The sequence below is a fragment of the Dendroctonus ponderosae genome, unplaced genomic scaffold (genome assembly GCF_020466585.1).
Source record: "Dendroctonus ponderosae isolate FM_Combo_2020 unplaced genomic scaffold, Dpon_F_20191213v2 Dpon_F_20191213_10, whole genome shotgun sequence".
Classification (NCBI taxonomy): domain Eukaryota; kingdom Metazoa; phylum Arthropoda; class Insecta; order Coleoptera; family Curculionidae; genus Dendroctonus; species Dendroctonus ponderosae.
This window is the reverse complement of record NW_026017111.1, coordinates 1,549,119-1,563,302: the sequence shown is the minus strand read 5'-3', so window position 1 is coordinate 1,563,302 and position 14,184 is coordinate 1,549,119. Positions and strand designations below refer to the sequence as shown.

The 14,184-nt window shown below is 46.3% G+C and overlaps 6 protein-coding genes across 8 annotated transcripts in view; 2 read left to right on the top strand and 4 right to left on the bottom strand.

Moving 5' to 3' along the window:
- The window catches only part of LOC109542648 (probable methylcrotonoyl-CoA carboxylase beta chain, mitochondrial), a 3,093-nt gene extending 1,159 nt beyond the window's left edge, over positions 1–1,934 (bottom strand). Inside the window, exons 1-5 of one of the 2 annotated variants that reach the window (XR_007280574.1) lie at positions 1,590–1,934; positions 1,205–1,455; positions 906–1,146; positions 691–828; positions 415–639 (exon numbers count right to left, since the gene is read on the bottom strand). Coding sequence is in view for 1 of the 2 variants with exons in the window: in XM_019911953.2 (XP_019767512.2) it covers positions 395–639; positions 691–828; positions 906–1,146; positions 1,205–1,455; positions 1,590–1,688 (974 nt within the window). In the remaining variant the exon portion in view is untranslated. Of the gene's footprint in view, positions 1–394; positions 640–690; positions 829–905; positions 1,147–1,204; positions 1,456–1,589 lie in introns of both variants that reach the window. The other variant, XM_019911953.2, reaches the window with a different exon arrangement.
- A 273-nt stretch (positions 1,935–2,207) lies between these two features.
- Positions 2,208–3,138, bottom strand: LOC109542700 (cytochrome c oxidase subunit 7C, mitochondrial). The gene is made up of 4 exons (XM_019912035.2): positions 3,025–3,138; positions 2,582–2,973; positions 2,361–2,497; positions 2,208–2,278 (listed from the first exon to the last, which is right to left on the bottom strand). The coding sequence occupies exons 2-3, from the start codon at positions 2,663–2,665 to the stop codon at positions 2,381–2,383; spliced, it is 201 nt and encodes a 66-aa protein (XP_019767594.1). The 5' UTR covers positions 2,666–2,973; positions 3,025–3,138; the 3' UTR covers positions 2,208–2,278; positions 2,361–2,380.
- Positions 3,139–3,277: 139 nt separating this feature from the next.
- Positions 3,278–3,930, top strand: LOC109542698 (LYR motif-containing protein 4). The gene is made up of 3 exons (XM_019912032.2): positions 3,278–3,473; positions 3,548–3,668; positions 3,724–3,930. Exons 1-3 carry the CDS (start codon positions 3,298–3,300, stop codon positions 3,781–3,783), a joined length of 357 nt encoding a protein of 118 aa, XP_019767591.1. The 5' UTR covers positions 3,278–3,297; the 3' UTR covers positions 3,784–3,930.
- LOC109542629 (nucleolar protein 6) lies at positions 3,926–8,322 on the bottom strand. Its single transcript, XM_019911927.2, has 12 exons — positions 8,206–8,322; positions 6,813–8,146; positions 6,441–6,755; positions 6,009–6,317; positions 5,807–5,952; positions 5,595–5,751; positions 5,130–5,276; positions 4,820–5,076; positions 4,550–4,761; positions 4,281–4,475; positions 4,123–4,224; positions 3,926–4,072 (listed from the first exon to the last, which is right to left on the bottom strand). Exons 1-12 carry the CDS (start codon positions 8,221–8,223, stop codon positions 3,953–3,955), a joined length of 3,312 nt encoding a protein of 1,103 aa, XP_019767486.2. The 5' UTR covers positions 8,224–8,322; the 3' UTR covers positions 3,926–3,952.
- A 97-nt stretch (positions 8,323–8,419) lies between these two features.
- On the top strand, positions 8,420–13,106 carry LOC109542634. Of its 2 annotated transcripts, XM_019911934.2 has the most exons (18): positions 8,420–8,485; positions 8,546–8,819; positions 8,882–9,076; positions 9,133–9,369; positions 9,556–9,705; positions 9,761–9,887; positions 9,947–10,094; positions 10,331–10,417; positions 10,477–10,518; positions 10,584–10,751; positions 10,810–10,946; positions 11,438–11,651; positions 11,702–11,870; positions 11,980–12,139; positions 12,193–12,328; positions 12,385–12,492; positions 12,554–12,695; positions 12,747–13,106. In XM_019911934.2, exons 2-18 carry the CDS (start codon positions 8,709–8,711, stop codon positions 12,927–12,929), a joined length of 2,514 nt encoding a protein of 837 aa, XP_019767493.2. In that variant the 5' UTR covers positions 8,420–8,485; positions 8,546–8,708; the 3' UTR covers positions 12,930–13,106. The 2 variants fall into 2 exon arrangements, with proteins under 2 accessions (XP_019767493.2, XP_019767494.2); XM_019911935.2 differs by lacking the exon at positions 8,420–8,485 and having other exon boundaries at positions 8,570–8,819; positions 9,761–9,875.
- Positions 13,107–13,234: 128 nt separating this feature from the next.
- LOC125502854 (40S ribosomal protein S20-like) lies at positions 13,235–13,915 on the bottom strand. Its single transcript, XM_048662280.1, has 2 exons — positions 13,782–13,915; positions 13,235–13,717 (listed from the first exon to the last, which is right to left on the bottom strand). Exons 1-2 carry the CDS (start codon positions 13,782–13,784, stop codon positions 13,358–13,360), a joined length of 363 nt encoding a protein of 120 aa, XP_048518237.1. The 5' UTR covers positions 13,785–13,915; the 3' UTR covers positions 13,235–13,357.
- Positions 13,916–14,184: the final 269 nt, after the last annotated feature.

Genomic DNA, 14,184 nt, shown 5'->3' with positions numbered 1-14,184 from the left:
CAGAAAGCGAAATTTGAATATCAGACACTTAGGTGCAAGATTATGCCAAAATTTAATGTTTTCCGTCCCGTTTTTGCTCATTTCTCGGAGGCAAAATGAGCAAAAACGCTCATTTGTACGTCATTCTAGAGAGAAATAACTGGCCTTTTTAGCAAGGGAACCCTCGATAAGCAAATGTTGGCAGTTTTCTCAAAAAATGCTTGAATTCAAGAAGTTTCAGATTTGCGTGGTTTTTTTTCAGTTGCAAAATCCACTTGAACATGACGCTGCTTTTTTCGAGGTTTCTCAAGAACCATTCGAGCCACAGAATTCGTTTTGGCATCGTTGGATAGAGAATTGAATGGGGGGGGTCATGACCGCCCATGATCCCCCCTGGATCCGCCCTTGCGCCCACCTGGCAATAATCTCGCGTACGTCAAAGTTTCTCGCCCCATTTCCGTCGATAATGCCGTAAATGTCGTCGGCGTCGTACAAGGGGGGCTCGAAGCTCGCCTCAAACTGATTGGGGGGCTCTCGGTTCAGGTTCCTTACAATGCCCCGCGCGGCTTCCAGCGCGTGCTCGTCGCTGAGGGCGTAGTGGTCGGTCACGCCCGATTGTGAGCAGTGTAGATCGGCGCCCCCCAAGTCCTCAGCTGAAATCTAGTTTACTAGTTTATTTTCTGGGCGAAAAGCCTGAAATTTGGGGCGCACCTGCTCGCCAGTGGCGGCGCGAACCAGGGGCGGCCCCGCCAGAAACACGGTCCCTTGTCTCCTCACTATAACGGATTCGTCGGCCATTGATGGAACGTAGGCGCCTCCTGCAGTACAGGGCCCCATAACGACGGCAATCTGGTCAATTGGGTTTTAATTAATTAGTGATTGGCACCGTTATAAGCTAAATTGATCAATTTTCAAGGATGGATTACCTGTGGAATTCCCATGGCAGACAGATTGGCCTGGTTGAAGAAAATTCTGCCGAAATGATCCCTATCGGGGAACACGTCGGACTGATGGGGCAAATTGGCGCCGCCACTGTCCACCAGGTAAATGCAGGGCAAGTGATTGTCCTGGGCGATTTCCTGGGCCCTCAGGTGTTTTTTCACAGTGCAGGGATAATAAGTGCCGCCCTTTACAGTGGCGTCGTTCGCCACAATCACACATTCCTGCCTAAAACCGCATGATGGGTGGAAGTAGAGTATTCAGACCGCCCCATGCTTGGTACTACCCTTCGACTTTTCCGATCCCGGTGATAATTCCGGCCGAATGAACGGTTTCCTGGTAGAGTTCATTGGCGGCGAGGCCGGACAGCTCCAAAAAGGCACTGCTCTTGTCCAACAGCAAGTCGATTCGTTCTCTGGCCAGCAGTTTGCCTTTGCCGGTGTGGCGCGCCACTGCCTTTTCGCCGCCGCCTTGCAGCGCTGCACTGGTTTTTTTGCGTAGAATGCTCACCAATTGCGTCATGAAAGCATGATTTTCCTGAAAAAACGCACATAATGAATGGAAGTGATAGAAGAGGTCTAAAGCAGTTCTTTGAATCAGTCCCTGCAACCAAAATAAATAGGAAAAAGTGGCAATAGTAGCTTCACAGTTAAATTAACGAAGGTTTGTACCTGGAATTGACTCGATTGGGGTTCCAGCTTAGTGGCCAGCACGTTTGTTGAATGATGCCGCACCAGAGCCAGCCATTTGCTAGCATTTCTAGACGACATGTCCAGCTCTTTGCCTCAATAACAACTTATTTTCCACCAAATGACGGTCTTATCAATTATTCATTACGACATTCCCTTGTTGCCCCGATTAAGCGCCAAGCGACTTCATTAACCACTGAGCAACTATTAGTTGTTGATAATGAGATTTATCATAATCAGGGTTTAATTGTTGCTTTAATTTACACATTTTATTTATTTGGTGTGGTTTCAGTTCGACGCAACATCGATTCAAGGTTTGCGTCTTTTGTTGTGATTGAATCTGAATGAATCGGGGCGATGGCAAATGCTTCTTGGCTTTGATGGGTCCAAAGCTCATTTTTACGCCAAATGTATAAAAAAACAGCTTCAGTACACGGTGCTAATATGAGTGAATCCGATCCGAAGATAACATTATTATTTCTGCAAAAAAAATTAATTGAACTCTTTTTTTTTGGAGCTGGTTTGGTGGAAGTTTTTATCAGAACAATACCATATTTAAGGATGCAAATAACACACAAGTGAAGTTATTTAAACAAGATATTAACGTTTCAATCCATTTATTGAATGAACTGCTAACATATCAAAATACTAGACTGGATCAGCGACTAAACCTACAGAAAAAAAACAATTTTCAGCGTTAAACAGTAGGAAAAAATTGGGGAGATTTGCATTAAGCGCCGTTCCTACTTTTACCTAAAGTTAAGTGAAGATGTCTAATTCTTAAGCAATTGATGTCTCAAGATGAGGAAAGGCGCTCCGAAGCCCGAGCCGAAGAACAGAATGAAAACTGCGGTCAGCCTGTAACGGTTCTCAATTTGGAAGGGAAGATTCTGCAACGGAAAAAGACAGAGAATTAAAGAAGAACATTATTAAAGTAAGTTACTGTTGAAGATGTGTTACATAACAAACTGTACCTCGCCGGGAACTCCTCCATGGGAGTGATTTCTGACGAAGTTGGAGATGGCATTGCGGGCGAACAGGCTACTTCTTCCAATCATTCTGGATTTTAAATGTGTTTTCCCAAATAAACGACTAGAAACTTATTTACGAAAAAATCCAGCAGAGACTATAGATGATGTCACTTTTTCCAGTCTGACAGATTAGGTTAGGTAATTGTCACTCAGGCGCCGATGCCAAGTCTCGCACTTACTTAAATCGAAGGAATTTTAATATGAACTTTTTTCTAATCTTTGTGCATCAGATAAATAAGAATGAGACATGGCCCAAACATGGCTGTTCCAAAAAATACCGAAAACATCAGAGCACCTCTGGCCGGGTTCCCAATACACTTCCGGAAAGGCATATTCTATAAAAGAGCAAATTTAAGACGGCTAAGCAAACTGGCGGCTTTACGTACCTCCCCAGCAGTTCCACCATGATGTCCACTCATTAATCGACGTGAAACCCGATATTTTGCAGTTTTTTGAAGAAACATCAATTTTTCGCACAACATTTTGACGTTGGAGTGCCGGTTGTTTTGACAGTTGTTAGGCGCGATATAAGTTTCGCTTTTTTTCCCGCTCACTCGTTTTTATCTAAGCGTCAATCTTGTCAATTATTATTTGTCTATTTACCTATTCTTTTCTTTATCTATAATTCCTTGTCTCTCTCTAACATTGTTTATCTGTCAATGGCATGTGCAGCGAAACTAACCTCACGATTTTTTTCAATGCTTAACCAGAGACAAGTCTCTGGCTTAACATTACGTTTTAACGAAATTAAAGCGATGGCATCGAAAAAAGAGCTTCTCAAACTGTACAAATCGCTGATCAGAGAATCGCAGAAATTCGCCTCGTATAATTTCCGGTGAGTTTCATTCAACACTTGATTGGCTGCAAAATTGTACAAGAACACTTGTAAAATGCTTTGTTTGCGTGCAGGAATTATGCAATCCGACGGGTGAACGATGCATTTAGGGAAAACCGAAGCTTGAGCGATCACGAGGAGTTGAAGAATAAGATAGCCGAAGGATACAAGAGTTTGGAAACGATTAGAAGACAGGTTAGAATGGGGGGGCTATCGAAGGGTTAAGGTCGCCAATTTTCGTTGCTTTCAGGCCCTTATCAGCCAGATGTACCAAGCGGAGAAACTAGTCATAGAAAATATACGTAAGTAGTAGTCAGCTAGCCAAAAGAGATTAGGAACTAGGAATGTTCCGAAACGGGTATTGTTTTCACAATCAGTGATTTTTTTATTGTGTGAACAACCCCAGTGAACGGACTTTGTTGGATAAGGATCGCGGATATTAAAAGTTTTAACTTTTTTTAAATTTTATTAACAAAACGTTACTTACTGTCGATCCAGCTAACGAGGTCTTTACCCAGGATATAAAAATCATCGATCAGAGCATCCTTGTTGAACAGCAACCGTCCATTTTCAAGCCTGCTTCCCCGTATGTTGCCAACCTGCAACAATGTGTAAAATTCCGGTTGCAATGCGCTGCAGCTGTAACTACCTTAAACTCTTTGTCCTCTCCGATCGAAGGGTTCCACAGCACGCCTATCTTGCTCCCGCCGTGGGAGTCATGGAAAAAACTTGCCATTTCGCCGTAATTCTCCTGCAACATTACCCATGTGAATCTGTCGCGGCACCATTGATCTCCCAAAGCCTTACCCTCAAAGTCCTCAAATACAAATCGACTGGGTTGAAGCCAGCGATTGGAATTTTCTCACTTTCCCTTCGCTGGTACTTCTTCAACATTATCCTATCGCAATCGGCGTTATCCAGCTGCTCATGAGCTCGAGGGTTCAACGAGGCGTTCAGCTGAATCAGCAAGTCGTATCCGTCAGTGTTCGGAACGAAAAGGCTCTGGAATTAATTTAAAATGTGGTTTCACACAACGACAATGCAGACACTAGATTTGTGTTCATTGAAGTACTCACCTTGAGTTCAAATGTGGCCCTGCAGCTAATCCTATCAACGATCAGCTTCAAGGACGCCTCAGCCAGCTGCTGGACGCGATTCAGCACCTCCCTAGTGGGGTTGCTTGTGGTGAAAACCGACTGGCCCTGGTCGCAAGGCGTGATGATATAAAGCGGCTGCACCAGAGCGCGCTTTTCCTGCACCTTCTCCTCCAAAGAAGCGATGTCTTCCCCTGCAGGTGCAGAACCACAGTGCGTCATGTAAAGCATTGAAGCGTCGGGGACACTTACCAGTTAATTCGTCGTTGAAGTTCACAATAAGGGGCTGAAGTTCCCACTGAAACTCGCTGATAAACTTCAGGAAGCGCAGGAAAGCTAGTTGTGGAGTTGACGACGCGCTAGGAAAGGCTGTGCGGTTGACATAGAGGGATACGTTCAGAAGATTAACCACTGTGTCGGGCAGATGCGAGTTGTCGATCATATGGCACCGCAACCATCTTTTTATCAAGGCTGTAGCCGGGCCAAAGCTGGGCGATTGCATCTGGATGCTAAAAAAACCTCTTAATAAACTCGAGTTTTGGGACGTTTCTCTGGCACTTACCCTTTGAGGGAGGCATTCACTTTGGGCAAGATTCCGAGCATCTTTTCGTATTCCTGGCTTTCCGCATTGTCCACGTATGCTGTAGAGCCAGCTTCGGTGGTTTGCTTCTTCATCATTACGATTTCTTTGGGCACATAAAGCCGATACCTGCGCAATTTTGGTATATTTTACATTCGTATGGTAAAAGCAGAGGATTGTAAGCTTTCGGGTTTTCTAGCGGCTTTGTCCATTCGAAAACAACTGTGTGTGACTTTCTGAGAAGAAATGTTCAATCATTGCGACGCAAAATTGAACCAACTTACTCTTCAGTGAGGCCCTTTCGCCCCAAATACACTACGAGCATGTTCGTAGAAGGATTCAGCTGCGTGGCGGATTTCCTCAAATTTTTCGACCCGAGAGCCCCAAACGAATAAAAAGTTGTTTTCAAGACGAGGGTTTGTCGTCATAAGGATGAACTGCACCTACCTGAACACTAAACCTTGGTAAAACGCGTCCAGATACTCCGTGGTGGCATTGCATAGGATGTTGTGCTTCTCCTTGAGCATTTTGGCGATCTCCAGGTGAAACGACGTTTTCAGGTGGCGAATCGCCTGCAGGTCGCTGGGCCACTTAGAACTGTGCTCTGAAAAGAGGCAACATCTTGACACAGTGAAGTGAAAAACACCGAAAACACTCACCTAGCTGAAGCACGAGTTCCAGGGGTTGCAGATACCTGGGAACCTGCTGCTTGACTGCATCAAGAACCAGAGAGTTTTCTTTGGCTGGTTGCCGTTTGCCAGCCGATTGGCATCGAGCCGCTACCGGTGGGAAAACTTCACAGTAACTGCAATCGGATATTTCAGTTTGTCTCGAAGGCAGACAGTCATCAAAACTCTTTACCTGAACGTGTCGGACGTTCCTTGGATGCCGGTGATGCTGAGCGACATTTGCACGCTGCGCAACTTCTGGCCCAACTCGTCCGCCAGTGCGATTGCCTTCAACGAACCCTCCTCATTGGTACCCATCGGGTACGGTCCACTAATCAGTTTGTTCGCGATAAACTCCTCGAACTCGTCGTAGTAGAGTCGAAATTTCATTTGGTGCTTTTCATTCAGCAGGTACTTGATGATCCGTTTCACAATACTGCGCTTTCCTCTGATTGTCGCTGTTTTAAAGTAGACGGCTACATGAGCAGTGCTATCTCGAAATCTGAAAAAAATATGAACCGATAGAGCAAAATCGAATCACTTGTTGAGTCGACATCTCATGTAAATAAAAGCTTTCTTCTCCTCCAATCTAAAATTGCACAGTCACAAAACGAACAAATCTTACCGTCTATCGCTGGCCAAATAGCCCCAAAACTGCCGAAACTCCTCAGCTCTGGCCACATCGCTCAGTGCTGGGCCCATTTCGATAAAATTGAACGCCGCCTCGGCATTGAGAGCGACTCCAAACAACGCTCTGGTCACGCCTTTCGAGTAATCAACCAAGATTTGTGGCACAATATGGAGCGCCCGTCTTCCCAAACCTTTACCGAGCAGCTGGTGCATCTGCTTGAGCGGCAAGAAGGCATCAAACCCGATATTTACAGCCCGTTCAATATCAGTCACCTCAAACTGGTCGGTCATTGGAAGGGCCTCTGTTAAACTGCAACAATTAAACAATTTTTCAGTTAAGCAAACGTTCAATGGTGCGCTTACTTACTCGATGACAGCGTCGTACTGCAAAGCAAACGGCAGCTTGGTCAAGAATAGCAACTGAAAAGAGTCCATTCTGCCCTCGTTCAGATGCTGTAAGGCCAGAGCGGACTCTGTCTGCAGCCTCCTGTAGACCTCAAAGTTCAAAAACGCTGCCAAATTGTAGCAGCCGGTTTCATCGAGGAAAACTAGCTTGAATTGGCTCTGGAAAATGTGCAAGTGTTCGGAGGAAACCTCCGACAGGCTGATGGGCTTCGCCTCCCACTCGCCAGAGCTGATGAATGCAAAAAAGTTCTTTGCCACCTGATAGGAGCTCATCAGCTGGTTGACTTTCTTTTTCATCAGCAAATAAGTGACCAGGTAGAGCACCAAAGTGCTTCCAAAGCCTCCAAAGCCCACGTCCAACTCCCGCTGCTTCAGCCAGATGAGCAAAAGCTTGATGGCCTCCTGCACGTTCTTCTGATCGCTCAACACGGACTTAACAAAGGCGATGTTGTCCTTTAAGGTCACATCATGTGCAAGGGCACTGTTGTACAGGACAGTGGGCGCGGCTTTTAGCACCTCCAAGTCCTGGACATTCGCTTGGAAGACGTTCTTTTTAACATTGTTCAAATTCGGCAGACATCTGGACGCTTTAAAGCAGCCATCCGGAGGGGTGACGTAGATTTTAACAGTACACTTCTCGTCGTCAGTGGGTTGCAGCAACAAAATGGGCAAAAGCTCGTTGCTGTCACTGAATATCAGCTCTTTTTTATGGGCCTGAAGGTGTTTTCGCAAATAATTCAGATAGTAGAATCGCTTAACCCAGTACCGGTTATTAAGAAAGTCCTTCACATGAAAGCAAGCTTTGGGCATGGTCACGTTTACGCAGGCCTCCAAATGGGGCCCTGGTAGCGCATTGTTTTCATACAACCCGAAACACTCGAAGCCTTCAGGCTTTCCCAGTATCACAGATAGATCCTGATCGGTTTCATACGGACACTGCGGAGCTTTCTTTGACTTCTGACTGGACAGAGTGAAACTATGCTCTGGCAACTGTTGCAAGCTACCGGCCAAAGAGTCCAGCCAAACCTGTAAGGCCTTCCGCCTCTTCTGTTTGATCGCCACCTCCTTTATCAGCTCCTCAATTTGCAACCGAAACAAATTGTTGTTGAACAAGTTCTCAGTCACTTTCAGGTTGCTCAATTCCTCGATGGTCGGGGGCTTAAACAGCTCACTCTTCTTGCTCTTTTCACCGGGAATCTTTTGCTGTTTGGCCCTTTTTGCATTCAGAACCAATGGTTTGCGTTTTCTTTTTTGCTGGATTTTATCCGACTCTGCCTCACTCGCACCACTTTCTGCCTACATGATATCAAGCACATTACGCCATAGTTTGGATATACACATGGTTTTGCTCTTACCTCGTCCCAGGACTCCATTTTCGGCTAAAAACTCAACGCATTTACACTTGAAAACCGCATGTAGACACTACAAACAACATTCAATTAAGGTTAAGTCCATTGAACAAGACAAGTTGATGGTTAAGTTGAGTAAGGACATACAGTATAAAGACAACGCTGCCAATGCGAAAATCAGTAACTTCCTTGACAACCCTGGTGGAACTAGGGGTTTGTTGGTGAGCCTGAGTTTTCGGATTTTTGCAAATTGCTGCCTTTATTAGCGAGTGGCAGCCCCAGAAAGGTGAAGCGACTATTTTGAACCACTTTAAAGAATTTCTACTGCATTTTCCCACTTATTCAGACGGAAAACTGGATAGTCAGCAGTCGTTGACCGTTGGGCGATTCAAACATGGCGCAAATGTCCCGACCAATAGCCTAAAGTCATTTTTGACAACGTCAAACAGTTTGAAATCTCCGGATATTTTGCAAACATTTGTTATGTCCGGGCGATTATCGCTTGTAAAATGTTCATTAACGATGTGAACCGGAAAGAAGAGATTCGAAGCATTGCCGTGCAACATTTGCGAAAATATGGAATCAAATACAGGCCGAAGAAGCAGCGCCCCGTCACACAGGTAAGAGCAAGGGCCGATGTCCAGTTGGGCTGCGATTTATCGAAAATTTGTGCAAAATCCAGGCGCAGATATGTGGAAAGAAGCTTTTCAAAGTGCCCCTTGACGGCCTCGCGACCGAAACCGTAACCCTTCCCAATGGGCAGCAGCTGATTGTGCCCAAAAGGCTGCAGGAGATGTGCACCTACATTTTGTCCAAAGTGCAGACTGAGGGCATTTTTAGGAAAGAAGGCTCCAAGGCCAGGCAACACGAAATCAAGGCAAGCAGCCGTCCAATGCCGAGGTGGCAAGCCCTTTAATCCAAGCTCTATTCCAGCTGTCTTTGGATAGGGGCCATCCATTGGGTGTCGAGCACCATGTAATTGATGTCGCCGCCGTGCTAAAATGCTTCTTACGCGAACTTCCCGAGCCCCTTATAGCGCCTGCTTTGAACGATCTATTTCTCATGTGCAGTCTGGATAAGCGACCGAAAAGGGATGTGATTGAGTGCCTGTTGCTGTCCTGTTTACTGTTGCCCAGCAAAAACCTCAACGTTCTGTCCTATTTAATGCAGGTAAAGTACAGTGAAAGCATCTGCAACCATTCGCTTTTCAAATATCTTAAACCTGCTTTATTCATTTGGCATCGAGCGGTTGATTGGTTCCTACAGTTTGCTTTCAGGGTCCATGTTTCCCACTTTTTTGCTTTACAATGTGAAGGAAAAACAATTCATAGACAAACTATGGTGTTTTCGTTTCAGTTCTTCAATGAAGTGGCCAGCTTTTCACTTCACAATAAAATGAACTTCAGCAACCTGTCGATTTTAGTGGGACCAAATATATTTCCCATCGATGAAAAGGTGGCACCCAAAAGCTCTTTGACCATCACCAGAATATGCGAAATTACCCGAGTAAGTGGGCGGCACTGTAAAATAGGGCCCTGTAATAATGAGGCCGATATTTCAGCTATTGATAGAGAACTCGAAGAGCATCGGCGTGATCCCTGAGTACATAATGGAGCAAATCGGTCAGCTGTCGGACTTGGAGAGCGAAAAGAGGCGCAAAATCAAGCGAAGAAGTGGTTCGTTAACAAGTACTACTAAGGCCTGGATATAGTTTCTCGGCGGCTTAATTCGCCCCCATTTGTTCCAGGGATGCTCAACGGTCTGAAGAAAATTGTCAGCAGTAAAACGGAGGAAGTGGGCCGACAACCGGCCACTCCGGACGTGTTACTCACCCCCTCAATACACGCTTCTATGAAGAAGAAAAAAGGCGACAGTGGGCTCTCCCTGAAGCGCAAGTGAGTAAGCTTCTTGATGGCCCGTTTTCCCTCTTGTGTTAAGGGTCGGATTAAAGGGGGTTTACTATGATTTCGAACTTTTGAGAAAACTTGAAGATGGGGCACTTCGTCACCAACTTTTTGCAAAATTAGGTATCGAGAAGGAGCGATAAAAATGTAAATAAAACGAAAAACTCGGGCTCAAAGTATGGCCAATGCCGATTGAACTCCAGGTCTATCTTTAAGCGTTGTTCTAGAAAAGAGGTGCTGCGCAAGCTGCCCGACTGTGCGCTTCTAAACACGCCGTTTACTCCGAGCAAAACTCCCGTTTGCGCCAATCCCAAGTACGTAACACCTCATCTAAGATAACTTTAAGGGGCTAAAACTGTTTGTTCGTTTGCAGCGGAAAGAAAACGGCGAACGAACACGAAAGCGTGCCAGACTTGTGAGTATCAACGATCCTGTTATCAACTAACCTGTTATGTGCGTGTGTAATCGGTGCAATTCCAGGGCCAAAGAGAAGAAAATGCACTGGTACATGCGAAGCCGCAGCATGAAGAACCTAAAGGAGGAGGATGCGAATGCGTCCAGCAGCAACAGCTCCAGGCGGAACAGCATCGGCCCCAAGACGCTTTTGGAGCGCCGCTGGTCAGCAGTCAGTAACGCTGCTGCCTTCAGGTAGCCGGCCTGCAACCGAAACAAATCGGCTCAATCACCAAGTGAATGTTTTTTCTAGAAAAAAGAAACGGCACTCTTGTGCGGCCCCCAAAGTGGATCAAGTGAGCTCCATTCCGTCCCATCCGGAAGACCCCGAGTACGTGCGCGTGTCCAAAACCGAATACGAAGAGTTCAAGAACCGAGTGTCTGCTATAGGTAATATCCTCATATTAAACAGATGCATTTGTTTAGATTTTTAAATGGGAGCAACATTGATTCACAGTCTGTATAAAAGTAGGTACTCACGAGGCTGCGTTGCCGGCTCAATATTCAATTTGCTATATATGTGTAGCATCAACAAGAAAATATGAAGGAAAGGGTAGCGATCAGGGTATTGAAACTTCAAGCATGTAATGAAGATATGAAGGTAGAAAATCAAAAAAGATTTTATTGTCACAATAAATTAATTAAAATAAACATTTACTACGCCTATGGCTAGTGGCCAGGCGAGCGAGGATTAATTCTACTGTCTATAAAACATGCGTCGGTACCTACTTTATCCCTACCACCTGTTTTTCATTGATAAATCGCCGATCCATAGAATTTAATGTTGGACCCAAACAAATCGGGATTTATGAATGACTAGCTTGGTCTATTTATTAAGGTCTTTGGTAATATCCGCTCAACCAATGGAAAATCGTTTTTAGAGCGGCGAATTTCGATCGAACTGGACAACGTGCAGTCGCACATGCAAAACGATAATAACGTCAACTGCGAAATCGACACCAACATCGATAACGTGCAGTCCGCCTACGAGAAAACCCTCGAAACGGCGTCGCTGAGCCCCAGCACCGACCAGTTGGCGCGCCGATTGAGCCGCGATTTGAAGATACGGCGCAGCGCTGAGCAGAAGATTATCAGGTGAAGATTCGCTGGCGATCCGCGCGCGCTCTAAAGCAGCCTTTGTGTAGGTCGCCCAGCGCCAGGAAAATCGGCACTCTTCGACGAAGGTCTACAGAGCGGGAGAAGAAGAACGTGCAGGCTCAAGTAGGGCGCACTCAAACTTCCCAAGCTCCTCTGCTGCCCAGAGTGAGCACGCGGCGCCCGAAAAAGCCCCAGCACGAATCATTCGACAGCGTGGTAATTATATTTTATACAGTTCTAACAGTCATAATAATTGAAAAAACTGGACAATTGCATGTACTGAGTGGGAGTAAAGTAAGTTTACGCTTCCCGGTGTGAGTTGCAGGAGACAGCGCCGCTGACTAATGGAGTGCAGCGGTCGATTTCCTTCCCGAAAACGTCGCGACCGACTGCAGCTGAAAGCTCGGACAAACGAAGCAGCCTGACCAACACTTCGTTCGTCCACCCCAGTCCTCTGGAGATGTGCAGTAGCCGAAACGCTTCCGGTAAGCCACCGAGGGCCTAAACCCCGTTCCATTCTACTCTAAATTGTTCCAAGGAACCTCCCAGGAGCAGTGGGTGAGCGCCGAAGGTTATTTCGGTGTGACGCCTCAAGAGGAGTCCTCCGGCACCTCCAGAGCCTCGATCGCGAAGCTCCGAAGCCAGAACTTGGGCATGGTGAGGGCCAAGGCCAGGTAAACCTATCGCAATCTCTTGATCTCTCCCCGACACTCCCAACTGCTCGATTTAGGCTGTTTGACCACTTGCAAGACGTTGATACATCTGGACAGGCGGGGCAAAGTTCCGAAAAGACGCCGCTCAAAACCCCGTCTGCAGACGGTTCCAGAAAGTCCTACAGGTAACATAGACACTTTCCAGTCTAGCGGCAGTGTTAAGCGCGATTGTTTTATACCCATTAGGATCAAGTGCATGCGAGCCGAAGAAAGACGCAGGAAGAAGGGCAGCACCTCGCCTAGACGCAGACAAGCCGTTCTGTCGCAGAAGCAGAAATTGCAAAGCATTGGCCGCCAGTATGCTGCCCGTTGCAACAGCTCCACACAGGTAAGAACCACCGTCCACTCTGTCCAGCGTCTAACTTCAGCTATCCGGAAGGACTCCCTGGATCTCAGCACGCCGCGCAAGGACCTGAACAGCCTCGATGCGGCCGTATTGTCGCCCCGCCTCAAAGTGCCCTACATCAAGGGGCCCCTGGCCCTTAAAACCCCTAAGCGCTTGTGTCGCACACCCGCAGTCGACCGGAGGACGCCCTTTAAAGCCCTGGCCACTCCCCTGTGAAGACTCAACAATCAACTGAGCCTCGAAGTGTCACCACGAAGTGTTCAAGAGGATCTCCACAAGGGTCCAAGGGACTGACTTTGACTTTATAGTTCTAGTTTGTAAATTGTCTGTTTTTACTTACAAGACACTTGTTTGTGCTTGCTCAATCTTGTTAAAATATACTTTTTTAGGAACTGTGATTCAATGCAATTGGGCCAATGCCCGAGCAAATGTTGCCGAGTATCTCTCGAAAGGAAATCGGATTGTAGGATGCCACGGATAATTGAGCGTTCTCTGGCCTGGGCAGGGAAGAGAATAACAAGTACCCAGAAAAATTATTTATTACTTTAACGCTCAGATGTGGAAATAGCTAAGACTGAGCCTTAGTATTTTAACAACCGAGGATTAAGTTTTAAGTAAACAGCAAGCTGTTGTTCATCAGAAACTTACGCATCGGCAATCGTAACTTCAACTTCTACTCCCGGTTCCAGGTTGATCGACGTGATTTGCTTAACGATTTCAGAGGAGGAATGCAGATCGATCACGCGCTTATGGATCCGCATTTGGAAGCGGTCCCAAGTCTTGGAGCCCTCACCACATGGCGTCTTGCGGGTGGTGATGCGAAGGATTTTGTTGGGCATTCGCACCGGCCCCTTGACACGCAGTTTCTGCTTCTTTGCAGCATCGGTCAGATCGTTGCAAACCTTCTCCAAGGATTTCACATTGCGCGACGTCAGAGTGATCCTGATGCGGTGAATGGGGGCCGTCTCCTGTCCGGGCTTTTCCGGGTTGACTTCCTTGGTGGCCTGAACAAGTCCACGGTCATTTCGACTCAACCATCGTACTGTTCACTACTTTAACAAGACTTACCATTTTGCTTTCTGGTCGAGGTAAGTAATCAGCGCTGAACCAGAAATTATTCTGATGTTCTCGCGTTAAGCGTTGAAGAGACAAGAACGCGTCACACGCTTTCAAGTTATAGGTTAACTTCCGCTTCAGTTTTTGACAGGCTGCCACCAAATCGACTAGATTTGGATGGCAACACTGAAGGCGCGCAATTTAATTTAGTGATGGGTAATGATTCTGATTCAGTATATACTGCAGCAGGGGTAAAACTCTTCTGAATAGTACATTCCTTCTCCCCCCTTTATTCTACTATTTGGCGGTCAATAGGAAGATTCGTCTTGAAAAGCTAATTGGGCACCTTTTCTGAAGATTATCGAATTAATTCGATTCGTTCCATCAGTACTTTGCGCCCACGGGAAACAAGCGT

Bases quoted from the DNA above. Each gene is read 5' to 3' on its own strand.
- LOC109542700 (XM_019912035.2), bottom strand. From the start codon at position 2,665: ATGATTGGAAGAAGTAGCCTGTTCGCCCGCAATGCCATCTCCAACTTC. The intron at 2,498-2,581 runs GTACAGTTTGTT...TTTCCGTTGCAG, and splicing joins ATGGAGGAGTTCCCGGCGAG to AATCTTCCCTTCCAAATTGA.
- LOC109542698 (XM_019912032.2), top strand. From the start codon at position 3,298: ATGGCATGTGCAGCGAAACTAACCTCACGATTTTTTTCAATGCTTAAC. The intron at 3,474-3,547 runs GTGAGTTTCATT...GTTTGCGTGCAG, and splicing joins TTCGCCTCGTATAATTTCCG to GAATTATGCAATCCGACGGG. The intron at 3,669-3,723 runs GTTAGAATGGGG...CGTTGCTTTCAG, and splicing joins TGGAAACGATTAGAAGACAG to GCCCTTATCAGCCAGATGTA.
- LOC109542629 (XM_019911927.2), bottom strand. The intron at 5,077-5,129 runs GTAAGTGCCAGA...AGGTTTTTTTAG, and splicing joins GTGAATGCCTCCCTCAAAGG to CATCCAGATGCAATCGCCCA. The intron at 4,476-4,549 runs GTGAGTACTTCA...AATTAATTCCAG, and splicing joins GGGCCACATTTGAACTCAAG to AGCCTTTTCGTTCCGAACAC.
- LOC109542634 (XM_019911934.2), top strand. From the start codon at position 8,709: ATGTTCATTAACGATGTGAACCGGAAAGAAGAGATTCGAAGCATTGCC. The intron at 9,888-9,946 runs GTACTACTAAGG...CATTTGTTCCAG, and splicing joins AAGAAGTGGTTCGTTAACAA to GGATGCTCAACGGTCTGAAG. The intron at 12,140-12,192 runs GTAAGCCACCGA...AATTGTTCCAAG, and splicing joins CAGTAGCCGAAACGCTTCCG to GAACCTCCCAGGAGCAGTGG.